The sequence below is a fragment of the Rana temporaria genome, chromosome 11 (genome assembly GCF_905171775.1).
Source record: "Rana temporaria chromosome 11, aRanTem1.1, whole genome shotgun sequence".
Lineage (NCBI taxonomy): Eukaryota > Metazoa > Chordata > Amphibia > Anura > Ranidae > Rana > Rana temporaria.
The window spans coordinates 18,713,628-18,728,078 of record NC_053499.1 but is presented as its reverse complement, the minus strand read 5'-3'; the positions used below and the strand labels follow the sequence as shown (position 1 = coordinate 18,728,078).

Genomic DNA, 14,451 nt, shown 5'->3' with positions numbered 1-14,451 from the left:
TCCTCTTGACCTCAATCTAATGTTAAAAAAAAAAATTCGGGTGAACTCCCGCTTTAAGTAGTGGATGTCATAACCCCAGTAGTGGAGCAGATACTGATCTTCCCCTGCTAGAAGACTCCGGTCCCTTTTGCAGCAAATACAGTAGAAATGTTTTTTTTTTTTTTTCCATGATTGAAAGCTCCCATTAACCAATTGGAAAATCAAATAAATCTGTACAATGTCGCCTTATATATGTACATTAAGGTGATGCTAATAACATTACTGTAATGGAACCTCATAATGAGTGACCTCATGTTTGGTTTTAGGCGAGATCTTTCTACAGAAGAACCCTGAACTCAGAACAGCGCCAGAGACTGTGCGAGAATATTGCTGGTAATCTAAAGGATGCTCAACTCTTCATCCAAGAGAGAGCGGTAAGTCACATTATTGACACAATGACCTAAGAGAGAGAGAGAGAGAGTCTCAAAGGAAACAGTCACTGATTTGCGCTCCTTTTAGAAGACCAGTGTCAGCAGAGAGAAACCTGTATTAAATGTTTATTTGTCAAAAAAAGTTATATATATATATATATATATATATATATAAAAAAAAAAAAAAAAAAGGGTATAAGGCCCCTTTCACACGTACGGATCCCGTGAGGATCTGTACCTTTCCCATCCGCTTACTCGGTTGATCCCCGCTGAGCCGGTGTATTGTCACAGTTTGCTGCCTATCCTAGAATGCTCCGGAAGTCACGTGGCGGCCAACTGCGCAATGCGCGATGCGTTCCAAACGCAAATGCGATGCGTTCCAATGGATTCACGACAGTGCACACCAGTGAAACCTCGGTCGGCATCCAGGCTCTTTCCTTAACATCCCCGTGGATTGGAGGATGTTAAAAAAAGAGCCAGGATGCCGAGCGAGCGAAGCGAGGACGTGAGGCCGACTGGCCACTTTCCTCTAAATCCACGTCGCCCTGAATGCCGGGTTCGCTGGTGTGTACTGTCGAAAATCCATTGGAACGCATCGCACTTGCGTTTGGAACGCATCGCGCATGCGCTGTTGGCCGCCACGTGACTTCCGCAGCATTCTACGATAGGCAGCAAACTGTGACACTACACCGGCAGATGACGTGCAGGGACCGCCCTGTCAGATCCTGTCAGATCTCTGCTCTCCTCTATGGGGGGATCGGATGAACACGGACCGTCTTTCTGTGTTCATCTGATTCGCAGACGGATGAAAAAATAGGATTTTCCTCGTCTGCAGAATCGGACCATAACGGGGACCAATGAGATCAGGTGTCACCTGCTATCCCATAGGGATACATGTATGTCCGTATTTCATCCGAAAACGGATGGATAAAATACGGACCCTGGGCCAGCGCATTAATATACGCTGTTTACGTAAGGCGTACGACCAGCGTAACTTTACCCCTCATAAAGCAGGGGTAAGTCATGTTAGGTATGGACGTCGGAAACGTTGGAACAGCGTCGTATTTTACGTCGTTTGCGTTAGGCCGGGTACACACGGGCAAACATGTACGATGAAACCGGTCCGTCGGTTTCATCGTACATGTCTGCCTGGGGACTTCTGTACGAAGTCCGCGCGTAAACAATACGCGGGGCGTGTCCGCGCCGTCGCCGCGACGGCGATGTGGGCGGGCCTGCCTTTTAAATGCTTCCACGCATGCGTCGAAGTCATTCGACGCATGCGAGGGACGGCGGGCGCTCGGACATGTACGCTAGGTCTGTACTGACGACCGTACATGTCCGAGCGGGCAGGATTCCAGCGGACGGTTTTAAAACAAGTCCAGGAATATTTGCCCGATGGGAAAAGGCCCGGCGGGCAAATGTTTGCTGGAATTCTGCCCGCTCGCGCCTACACATGACCGAACATGTCTGCTGAAACTGGCCCGCGGACCAGTTTCAGCATACATGTTTGGTCGTGTGTTACAGGGCCTAAGTCGTACGTGAATGGGGATGGGCGTAGGTTACGTTCACATCGACTAAGCATTGAGCCGGCGTAACTTAAGGAGAAAATTTGACGTGATACTGAGCATGCGTGCGCATGCGGCGTTTGTTAGGCGCGTCATTTACCTGGGGTCACGATTAATTTCCATACAACACTACCCCTACCAGCCTACTTTGAATTAGGCGGGCTTACGCCGGCCAATTTACGCTACGCCGCCGCAACTTACAGAGCAAGTGCTTTGTGAATACTGCACTTGCCTGTCTAAGTTGCGGCGGCGTATCGTAAATAGGATACGCTACGCCCGCACAAAGATGCGCCCAGATACGTGAATCTGGCCCTTTGTGTGGTCACCATTATTTTCCAGCACTGCCTTAACCATCTTGGGCATGGAGTTCACCAGAGATTCACTGGTTGCCACTGGAGTCCTCTTCCCCTCCTCCATGACGACATCACAGAGCTGGTGGATGTTAGAGACCTTGCGCTCCTCCACCCTCCGTTTGAGGAGGCCCCCTAGATGCTCAATAGTGTTTAGGTCTGGAGACATGCTTGGCCAGTCCATCACCTTTATCCTCAGCTTCTTTAGAAGGCAGAGGTGTGTTTGGGGGCGTTATCATGTTGGAATACTGCCCTGTGACCCAGTCTCTGAGGGAGGGGATCATGCTGTGCTTCAGTATGTCACAGTACATGTTGGCATTCATGGTTCCCTCAATGAACTGTAGCTCCTCAGTGCGGGCAGCACTCATGCAGCCCCAGACCATGACACTCCCTGTAGGCAAGACACACTTGTCTTTGTACTCCTCACCTGGTTGCCGCCACACACACTTGACATCATCTGAACCAAATAAGTTTATCTTGGTCTCATCAGACCACAGGACATGGTTCCAGTAATCCCTGTCCTTAGTCTGCTTCTTCTCAGAAAACTCTAGTGCATCATCTTTAGAAGAGACTTCCTTCTGGGACGACAGCCATGCAGACCAATTTGATGCAGTGTGCGGTGTATGGTCTGAGCACTGACAGGCTAATCCCCCCACCCCTTCAACCTATACAGCAATGCTGACAGCACTCATACGTCTATTTCCCAAAGACAACCTCTGGATATGACGCTGAGCATGTGCACTCAACTTCTTTGGTAGAAGAATAAAAGCCCATCAGGGATGGTGGGAGCCCCTAATAATGCACAGACCTGGGAAGGGTACTTAGCCCAGAGATCTCACCACTGAAATCCCTAAAATACAAAAACAGCTGTTGGGTCATTTAGATGGTCAGCATGTGCCAAAGATTGAAATGAACTGTCTTGGTTGCAATGACCTTTTAAATCATGATTTGTCTAACATTTTATTTTTTATCAGGTGAAAAACTTCAGTGATATCGACCCAGAATATGGCTCCTGTATTCAGGCCCTTCTGGATAAGTACAATGCCGACAGTGGAAAAAAGGTGGGTGTCCTTTTAAATATAGTAATGCACATTTTACCCCAGTGTAAGAAATTTCATCACTGCGGGTGCCAAATGACAGTGATTTTCATCCAAAAGAAAAGATGCAGGGAGCTCATAATAGAGCTCAGTGTTATGACTCTGCAAATATTCTGGGTTAAGAGGTTTAGTTTTGGATCTCAGCTGCGGAGGATACTCAGGGTTCAACCACCGGTTCACTCTCAGTCAATAGTAAGAGTTTGGGGTTTTGTCATCACAACCTCCAGTGAGAACACTGAACTTATAACCGAGGTAGCTTATTAACTCATAAGCTAATTAAGCAGAAAGCATTAAACAGTCTCTTATTATATCTATTGACAGGACAACATTCAGTTCAGGCAGAGTGGCTGTGTTTGGATGCAAATAATAAACTTATGTTTTAGTACACTACCGGAGGTGTGTGCATCAAGTGAAATTTGGTTTAAACGAATATAGACTACTGACAGGAAGTTACTGAGGTTTCAAGTGTACAGTCCTTTTAGTAACAGACACGAATATATGCAGTAGTCTTTACTATTGTAACATGGTACTTGCGGTTAAGTAGCAGCTGCTGGAGAAGGTTTCCAGGTAGTTAGTTGTGATGTCCAGATTGCAGGGATTTCTGTAGAGCTGCTTGGTCAGCCAAGCTGGCTGGAGCTGAGAAGGTGAGAGAGGGTACCGTGGAGCTGAATCCCAGAGACAGGGTGGATGATAGGGCTGCTGGGCAGACAGGTGCTACAGGGAGAGGCTCCAACAGGCGGTTCCGAATCACAGGTGGCGGCAGGCGTCCCACAACAATATCTGAACACCCTGCCGCCGAACCTGGGGGTTTAAATAGCCCGGGCTCATGAGAGGAGCCGGGCGCCGTACGCTGGAACGCACTTCCGCGTTCCAGCGTGAACCGCAGATGTCCGCGCACCGGAAGTGACGCGGACATCTCACTGAATAGAGCGCAGCTGCCAGGGAGAGGCACAGCTGCGCTCGTACACGCCGTATCAACGCTGACAGCGTTACATACTCCCCTCCTCAAGGGAGCACCTCTGGTGCTCCTAATAAGAGATGGTCTATCAGGATACCTGCGATGGAACTGTTTAATGAGTCGAGTAGCGTGGATGTCTGAAGAACATTCCCAGGAGTCATCAATGGAAGAATAGCCTTTCCAACGTATCAAATATTGGAGGGAAGAACCTCTTTTCCTAGAATCGAGAATCTTCTCTACTTGATATTCGGTCTCACCTAAGACTTCAACTGGAGGAGGGGGTTGAGGATCTCTGTTAGGAAATGGATTAGGTTTATATGGTTTGATAAGTGAGACGTGGAATGATGGATGAATCTTCCAATTTGGGGGTAGTAGTAGTTTGACAGCGTTAGCGTTTATGATTTGAGAGATTGGGAAAGGACCAGTGAATTGACGGCCAAGTTTCTTAGAAGGAATTTTTAGACGTAAATTCCGAGTGGATAGCCAGACTAAATCGCCAACATTGTATGAGGGAGGTACTGTTCTATGCGAATCATAATATCTCTTTTGCCTTTGCTGCGCAGCCTCAAGGTTAGAGCGGAGCAGGCTCAGAGTTTCCTTTATGGTTGACAGATATCGATCGAGAGCGGGAACCTTATTTGGGTGTAAAATAGAAGGCATACTCTTGGGATGAAATCCATAGTTGGCGTAGAACGGTGAGAACTGAGAGGAAGAGCTGGTGGCGTTGTTGTAAGCAAATTCAGCGTGAGGAAGTAGATGAAACTAGTCATCTTGGAGATGTGTGCAATAACAACGTAAATACTGTTCGAGTGTCTGATTGACACGTTCTGTTTGCCCATTTGTTTGCGGGTGGTAAGCGGTAGACATGCGGTGATCTATTTGTAAATCTTGACAAAGAGCTTTCCAGAATGTCGAGATAAACTGTGAACCACGATCTGAAATGATCTGGGTAGGCAAACCATGCAATTTAAGGACATTGGAGATAAAAGCTTCTGCTGTCTCTTGAGAAGTTGGTAACTTCTTTAAGGGAACGAAGTGAGCCATCTTCGTTAGAACGTCGACTAAGACCATGATGGTATTAGCGCCGTGAGACCTAGGGAGATCAACTATGAAGTCCATGGAAATGACATCCCAGGGTCTATTAGGTACTGGGATAGAGGTTAGCAGTCCATAAAGAGGCTTCCGTGAATGTTTGTTAGTGGCACAAGTATGACAGGAACCGACATAGTCCTGAACTGTCTTTGTCAAATGAGGCCACCAATAGTCTCTCTTAACGAGATGTATGGTCTTACTGATTCCCGGATGACCTGCGAGAGGAGCATCATGGAGTTGTTTGAGTAGTATGAGTTGCAACTTCGGTGGAATGTAAATTCTATCATTGAAGGTAAATATTCCATTAGATTGTTTTAGTAGTCCCTCAGGCAATTGAGAACCCTCTTGGGAAAGGGTTTGGATAAGTAACTCTTTAAATGACGTAGTTGTACCAATGAATCGGTTAGATGAAAGAATGGAGAGAGGGGGAATCTCCCTTGACTGATCTTCGTGCATGCGTGACAAGGAGTCGGCTTTAATATTTTGTGTTCCTGGGAGGTAGGAAATGTTGAAGTCGAATCTGTCAAAAAATAGGCTCCATCTAACTTGACGAGCAGATAGAGTTTTACATGCTTTTAGATGTTGTAAATTGCGATGGTCCGTGAGGATGGTAATAGGGTGTGAAGAACCCTCCAGTAGATGTCTCCAGTTGGCCAAGGCATCTTTTATTGCCAAGAGTTCCTTTTCCCCAATAGGATAGTTCTTTTCCGCCGGTGATAGTGTTCTGGAATAGAAGGCAACTGGATGCAATGGTTCTGATAATGTTGATTGTTGAGAGAGTACCGCACCCAAGGCAAAATGTGAGGCATCGACTTCCAGTGTGAAATGGTATAATGGGTTAGGCAACTGAAGAATGGGAGCGGAGGTATAACTGACTTTGAGTGTATCAAAGGATCTCTGTGCTTCCTTGGTCCAAGAGAAAGGTGTTTTTGAACTAGTTAAACTAGTTAGTGGTTTTACAATCGTTGAAAAGTTCTTGATGAATTTTCTATAGTAATTCGAAAATCCAAGGAATCGCTGGAGAGCCTTCCTCGTTTGGGGAATCGGCCAGGACAAGATGCAATCCACTTTGGAACGATCCATTTGGATTCCGTTAGGGGTGATCTGGTAGCCGAGAAAGGAGATACTAGTCTGACTGAAAACACACTTCTCTAGTTTAGCATATAAGGAGTGTGTTCTGAGTCTAGCCAGAACCCAACGCACGTGTCTCTTGTGTTCTTCCGGAGTGTCTGAATAAATTAAAATGTCATCTAGGTAAACTACAACACAAATGTCTAGCAGATCGTGGAAAATATCATTAATGAATCTCTGAAAGGTTGCTGGGGCATTACATAACCCAAAGGGCATAACCACACTCTCGAAAAGACCGTATCGCGTCTTGAAGGCAGTCTTCCATTCATCCCCCGACCGAATTCTTATCAAGTTGTAAGCCCCCCTGAGATCTAGTTTTGTGTAGATTTTGGAGGTTTGGAGACGTTCAATGAGTTCTGGAATAAGTGGTAACGGATACCTATTCTTGATAGTGATATTATTGAGAGAGCGATAGTCAATTACTGGCCGAAGTGATCCATCTTTTTTCTTAATAAAGAACAATGCCGCACTTGCTGAAGAAGTGGAGGGCCTAATAAATCCTTTCTTGAGATTCTCATCCAGGTATTCTTTCAAATGTACCAGCTCTGGTTGTGATAAGGGGTAAATCCGGGCAGTAGGTATAGGCTTGTCAGGAATCAGGTCTATAGGACAGTCATAACTCCTATGTGGTGGAAGCATGTCTGCATTGGTCTTGCTGAAGACATCAGCAAATTCATTTAAATAATCTGGCAGATTAGTCGGGTGTCCTTCTGAAAAAGAGATCATGGAGGAAGGGTAACAGACTTCTTTACAGTAGTTAGACTGTAGGGAAAGAGAGTTTGTGGACCATAGGAAAGTAGGTTGATGAAGAAGTAACCATGGAAGACCTAGAACTATAGGAAATACAGGGGATGAAATAATATCAAAAATTAAGGTCTCCGTATGACCACTCGCACAAGTAACCCCAAGAGGGGTTGTTTGAGTTGAAACTGGACCGGAAGAAGAACTAGAACCATCAATAAAAGTGAGTGACACGGGAGTATGCTTGAACACACAAGGAATTTTATTAAATTTTACAACAGTTGAATCTATGAAGTTGCCGCAGGCTCCGCTGTCGACCATTGCTTCAAGAATAATCTCTTCTTGATCCCACTGCAGGGTAAGAGGAATAAAGACATAATGATTAGATGTGGTTTCAACTGAATTTAATTTACCAATGTGGGAAAAATTACCTTCAGTATTTCTCTTAAGAAGAGGACAGGTGGAAACGATATGGTCTGGAGCTGAGCAGTAAAGACAGAGATTGTTGGCTCTGCGGCGTTGTTTCTCTGCTGAAGTCAAAGGTCCTTTAATAACTCCGAGCTCCATTGGGGAATCTTTGGGAGGTGATTTAGACCTCCTGTAGGAAGTGAATGGGTAGGTGGTGGCACGTTCAGCTTTTCTCTCTCGCAAACGCCGATCTATTGTCACTGAGAGGTGCATAAGATCTTCCAGGGAATTAGGGAGTTCCACACGAGCCAGCTCATCCTTCATGGCCTCCGACAGACCCAATCGGAACTGATTTCTAAGAGCAATATCGGACCATTGAGTCTCTCTGCTCCAGCATTTAAATTCAGAAATGAAGTCTTCCACAGGCCTCTTCCCCTGTTTAAGATTCCTGATTGAATTTTCAGCTGTTAGCTGTTTGTTGAGGTCTTCATATAACAAAGACATCTCATCAAGAAAAGTGTCAAAAGCTCCTAAGAGATCTCCATGTTCTTCCACATAGGTATCGGCCCATACTCTGGGTTCACCCCTGAGATAAGTTATTAACGTGAGGATTTTAATCCTATCAGAGTAATAGGTACGTGGACGCAGTTCAAACATCAAGCGACATGAACTAATAAATTGTCTGTAATTTTTTCTTTCACCAGAGAAAGGTTCGGGAGTACAGACCTTTGGTTCTGGTCTATCTCTGGCTTGTACAAAATTTTGGTTACGTAAAGCATCATTCTCCATACGTAATTCATTCATATTAGCTGTAAGATTATCCACTCTTTGGGAAAGTGCAACCACATGATTTGCGAGATCCGCTGGATCCATTATTTCTTTTTGGGTTCAGATATTATGTTATGACTCTGCAAATATTCTGGGTTAAGAGGTTTAGTTTTGGATCTCAGCTGCGGAGGATACTCAGGGTTCAACCACCGGTTCACTCTCAGTCAATAGTAAGAGTTTGGGGTTTTGTCATCACAACCTCCAGTGAGAACACTGAACTTATAACCGAGGTAGCTTATTAACTCATAAGCTAATTAAGCAGAAAGCATTAAACAGTCTCTTATTATATCTATTGACAGGACAACATTCAGTTCAGGCAGAGTGGCTGTGTTTGGATGCAAATAATAAACTTATGTTTCAGTACACTACCGGAGGTGTGTGCATCAAGTGAAATTTGGTTTAAACGAATATAGACTACTGACAGGAAGTTACTGAGGTTTCAAGTGTACAGTCCTTTTAGTAACAGACACGAATATATGCAGTAGTCTTTACTATTGTAACATGGTACTTGCGGTTAAGTAGCAGCTGCTGGAGAAGGTTTCCAGGTAGTTAGTTGTGATGTCCAGATTGCAGGGATTTCTGTAGAGCTGCTTGGTCAGCCAAGCTGGCTGGAGCTGAGAAGGTGAGAGAGGGTACCGTGGAGCTGAATCCCAGAGACAGGGTGGATGATAGGGCTGCTGGGCAGACAGGTGCTACAGGGAGAGGCTCCAACAGGCGGTTCCGAATCACAGGTGGCGGCAGGCGTCCCACAACAATATCTGAACACCCTGCCGCCGAACCTGGGGGTTTAAATAGCCCGGGCTCATGAGAGGAGCCGGGCGCCGTACGCTGGAACGCACTTCCGCGTTCCAGCGTGAACCGCAGATGTCCGCGCACCGGAAGTGACGCGGACATCTCACTGAATAGAGCGCAGCTGCCAGGGAGAGGCACAGCTGCGCTCGTACACGCCGTATCAACGCTGACAGCGTTACACTCAGTGTTCTTTTGAACTGGAATTGGCTGGGGACCCTCTAGTGCAGCCTTTCTCAACCTTGAGGAACCCTTGAAATAATATTCAGATCTCGATAAACCTCTGCTAAAACCAATTTATTGTAAAATAATTACATTGGTGGTCATTGAGAAGAATGACCCTTACATTGGTGATCAGTGGGAAGAATGTTCCTTACATTGGTGATCAGTGAGAAGAATGTTCCTTACATTGGTGGTCAGTGGGGAGAATGTCCCTTACATTGGTGGTCAGTGGGTAGAATGACCCTTACATTGGTGGTCAGTGGGTAGAATGACCCTTACATTGGTGGTCAGTGGGAAGAATGACCCTTACATTGGTGGTCAGTGGGAAGAATGTTCCTTACATTGGTGATCAGTGGGAAGAATGTTCCTTACATTGGTGATCAGTGGGAAGAATGTTCCTTACATTGGTGATCAGTGAGAAGAATGTCCCTTACATTGGTGATCAGTGAGAAGAATGTTCCTTACATTGGTGATCAGTGAGAAGAATGTTCCTTACATTGTTGATCAGTGGGAAGAATGTTCCTTACATTGGTGATCAGTGAGAAGAATGTTCCTTACATTGGTGATCAGTGGGAAGAATGTTCCTTATATTGGTGATCAGTGGGAAGAATGACCCTTACATTGGTGACCAGTGGGAAGAATGTCCCTTACATTGATGGTCAGTCTGAAGAATGTCCCTTACATTGGTGGTCAGTGGAAAGAATGTCCCTTATATTGGTGGTCAGTGGGAAGAATGTTCCTTACATTGGTGATCAGTGGGAAGAATGTCCCTTACATTGGTGGTCAGTGGGAAGAATGTCCCTTACATTGGAGGTCAATGCGAAGAATGCATTCCTTACAGACAGTTTAAATAATCCAAGGTATCATGCCACTGACTCTACCAAATGGTGTTGGGTTTGAAACTATACAGGCACCATGGGAGGTCAATCAGCCACCATTCAAGGGGCCCCTAGCAACTTCTGGAGGTACCCTATGGTTCCATGAAATCCTGGTTGAGAAAAGCTAACCAAGTGAGTAAACTTTAGGGAAATCGTACAGTCCACTGACAAAGGAAATCAAATTCCTCCAGGGTGGTGAGAAAGCACAATATCCTAAATGCAAACTATGCACTGCATGGCACCAATCTGTATAACTTAATCCAGTACTGCAGGGCCGTCTTAATAGCATCATGGGCCCCTGGGCAAAGAAATGCTCTGGGGCCCCTACAACGATGACAGTGCAGGTAAACAGACATCAAGTAGGTAGGAGGCAGACTGCCTCCCCTGTGTATCTATCACTCTCAGTGCCATCATGGGGGCCCCCAATTTTAGGGCAGTGTGGGCTCAAGGACCAGCTGCTTTGGCGAAAGTGCAGGGGCCCCTATGCATGGTCAACCCGGAGCCCCAGACCAACAATATATACTTTAAGTTCTCTTATTTGTTTTGCTACCTAATGTGCTGAGCATTTCACAGGCTAAAGCTGAAAACCAGCCTCATGCCTCGTACACACGACCGGTTTTCCCGACAGGAAAACTGCCATGTGAGCTTTGGCTGTGAATCCCGGCCGTGTGTATGCTCCCCTGGCCGGAAATCCTGGTGGGAAAAATTAAAACATGTTCTCTTTTTCCCCGCCGGTTTTTAAGCCGACAGTTTCCCTATAGGGGAAAAGCTGCGGTGGAGCATACACACGGCCGGGTTTCCCGACCAAAAGCTCACATTGCAGTTTTCCTGTTGGGAAAACTGGCCGTGTGTAGGGGGAAAAAGCTACCGAGCAGGTTCTCGGTTTTCCCGGCTGACTTTTTATCGCCGGGAAAACCGATTGTGTGTACAAGGCATTACCCTGATTCTTGGACAGTTGTAGACTCCTCTCCTGGACTAATATTAATTAATATTTTTTCCCTTTCCTGTAGGAACCCCTGCACAATTATACTCGCTACACGTCTCCCAAGGCGCAGTAGGGGACAGGAAACTTGTACAGACGGAGAAAGGAAGAATACATTCTCATTTCATTACTAAAGCCTTAATGTTCCTACCATTTTATAACTAAGCATATTAAAGTTTTTTTAATGTTAAAAGTTGTAAAAGTTAAAATAAGATTTTTCTTTCCTTTCAGTTAGGCCTTGTACACACGACCGAACATGTCCGCTGAAACTGGTCCGTCGGACAATTTTCCGGCCTAGCGGACAGGTTTCCAGCGGAAAAAAGTTTCTTAGCATGCTAAGAAACTTGTCCGCTGGAAGCCTGTCCGTCCGACATGTCCGCTGGTTAGTACACCTAACCAGCGGACCGAAATCTCCCGCATGCGCCGAATGGATTCGACGCATGCGTGGAAGCATTTTACTTCCTGGTTTGCGGACGTGGCGTCTCAACGTCACCGCCACATCACCGCGCTGTCTGTCCGCGGGGAATTCGGTTTGATGGTGTGTACAGCCATCAGACCAAAATCTCCCAGCGGACATGTCCGATGAAAACGGTCCGCAGACCGTTTTCATCGGACATGTTCGATCGCCTGTACGAGGCCTTATGGATAGATTGGGGAATTTTTATGTATAGTGAGGAAGGATTAGAATCTCTGTCAAGATTGTATTGCTGTCTGTATAAAGGTAAAAAAAAACAAGGAAAGTTGAATCTGTTTCTTATCATTTTAGAAAATTACATAGTTAACAACCTTTTAAAGAAAAACTCCAACTTTCCACACACTTTACTTAGTTTGTTTGGGCCAGCGACTAACCTGTGAGGCCGCTGGATGTGCGGTATAAACTGTATGTAGCTGCAGCTACATACAGCATTGTGTTGCGGGTGTGAGCCGATACTTCTAATCTCATACCCGGAACACAGAAGAGGCTAACGCAGTGCCGCTCAGAGCAAGCAATGTATTCTATTAATGAATACAAAGATTCTTCTGAGTCAGAGAGGCAGGCTGAAGATGACAACCTCTGACTCAGCCAATCAAAATAATCTTTGTATTTATTAAAAAAATACATTCCTTGCTCTGAGCGCCACTGCGGTAGACTCTTCTGTGTTCCGGGTATGAGACAGGAAGTATCGGCTCACACCCGGAACACAACGCAGTATGCTGTATGTACCTGCAGCTACATACACGAGAGTAAGGTTTATGGGACTTTTAAGGCGCAAGAAACACAAAAATATAAATGTAATAAGTTAAAATTGATCTAGAATGAATACATAAAATGACATTCAAAAGAATGGATCATTAATATACAAACAAGGGTGCAAAACCGATTAGTCTCTGCATGTTTCGCCATTTAGATGGCTTCTTTATTAGAATTTTGATTTTAGGCACAATGTATATGATCACTCTACAATGCAAAAGTACATATTTAGAAACAAAGAACAAACAAGAAAGAATACATATGTATTCTTTCTTGTTTGTTCTTTGTTTCTAAATATGTACTTTTTCATTGTAGTGATCATATACAGTACATTGTTCCTGATAGCAAAGTTCTCCTGAAGAAGCCATCTAAACGGCGAAACATGTAGAGACTAATCAGTTTTGCACCCTTGTTTGTATATTAATGATCCGTTTTTTTGAATGTCATCTTATGTATTCATTCTAGAGCAGTGATGGCGAACCTTGGCACCCCAGATGTTTTGGAACTACATTTCCTATGATGCTCAACTACACTGCAGAGTGCAAGAGCATCATGGGAAATGTAGTTCCAAAACATCTGGGGTGTCAAGGTTCGCCATCACTGTTCTAGTGCAATTTTAACTTATTAAATTGTCTTTCTTGTGCCTTAAAAGTCCCATAAACCTTGTTCTTGTATACTGTTATATACTGTTATATATTAAGGGATGTGGCACTATTCAATTTTTTTCAGTAGCCCAGCCCAAAAAAATTCTGCAGCTACATACATTTTATACCGCACGTCCAGCGGCCTCAAAGGTTAGTGAGGGACATTGTTTGGGCCAGCCTGTAAAGTGTGTGGAAAGATGGAGTTTTTCTTTAATAAGTACTTTGAAGAATGAGCCATACTACAGGGTCAACAGTAGAGAAATACGTTTAGGCGACGTATACAGAAGAGTATGGGTATGCCGTCTTTGATCTTTATGTGGGATATTGCTACCCAGTATGCGTAAATGTAAAAATAAAAATTTGAAGCCAATCCGAAAACCTGAAGGTGATAAAAAGGATTAAACGAAGAGAGTAGAAAGTAAGAAAGGTAAATGAATACTAGGGCAAATGATGATGCAGCTAAGAGGGATAGGAAATGACAGGGGAAAGCTTGTAATAGATGTGACCAGGTATCACCATTAGAAGTGGAGAGCCAGGGCTGATCCTAGGCAGGTGCGTGGGGTGCAGTGCACCCAGGCGCCACAGAGGTGGGGGCACTAAAGCGTCAGAGTGCTCCCCTCCTTCCTCCTCTCCTTGTCCGTGTCCAGAGGCGACCCTCTCCACCGGTCAGCGCCGCCGCCACTGTGTTTCCTGCCCAAGCCCGTCCCCCCTCCCTCCTCCTGTCAGAGGAAGAGAGTGAAGCAACGGATGTCTCTGTGTGAAGAGAGACCAGCCATGCAGTGATGTCGCTGGGGGGCGGTCTGTGCATGACGTGTTCTCCATGTCTGTGTTAGGGGAGCATCTCTGTGTTTGAGTCGTTTCCATAGAAACATTTGTAAAGGGGAGGAGTTGGTAAGATGACCACGCCCATGAGGGGGGCACCAGAAATATTTCTGCACCCAGGCGTCTGTGACCCTAGGATCGGCCCTGTGGGGAGCAGTGATAAGAGCATGTCCAATTCAATTCCTTCGTATGGAGAAAGTTTAATGTAGGTTAGAGGATAAGGTGTGAGAATTAGAGGTCCATCCATATGTACCATTGGGACACAAGCCTCCCTTCAGTTGTTATTGTTGGCTTGTATCTCCT

General features: G+C 45.3%; 1 protein-coding gene across 2 annotated transcripts in view; it reads left to right on the top strand.

Annotated features, from left to right (window-relative positions):
- LOC120917081 (catalase-like) overlaps positions 1 to 11,644 on the top strand; it is a 70,080-nt gene extending 58,436 nt beyond the window's left edge. For both annotated transcript variants that reach the window (XM_040328094.1, XM_040328093.1), the window contains 3 exons: positions 306 to 413; positions 3,300 to 3,386; positions 11,480 to 11,644. In XM_040328094.1, coding sequence (XP_040184028.1) covers positions 306 to 413; positions 3,300 to 3,386; positions 11,480 to 11,527 — 243 coding nt within the window. In that variant the 3' untranslated portion in view covers positions 11,528 to 11,644. The remainder of the gene's footprint in view (positions 1 to 305; positions 414 to 3,299; positions 3,387 to 11,479) is intronic.
- Positions 11,645 to 14,451: the final 2,807 nt, after the last annotated feature.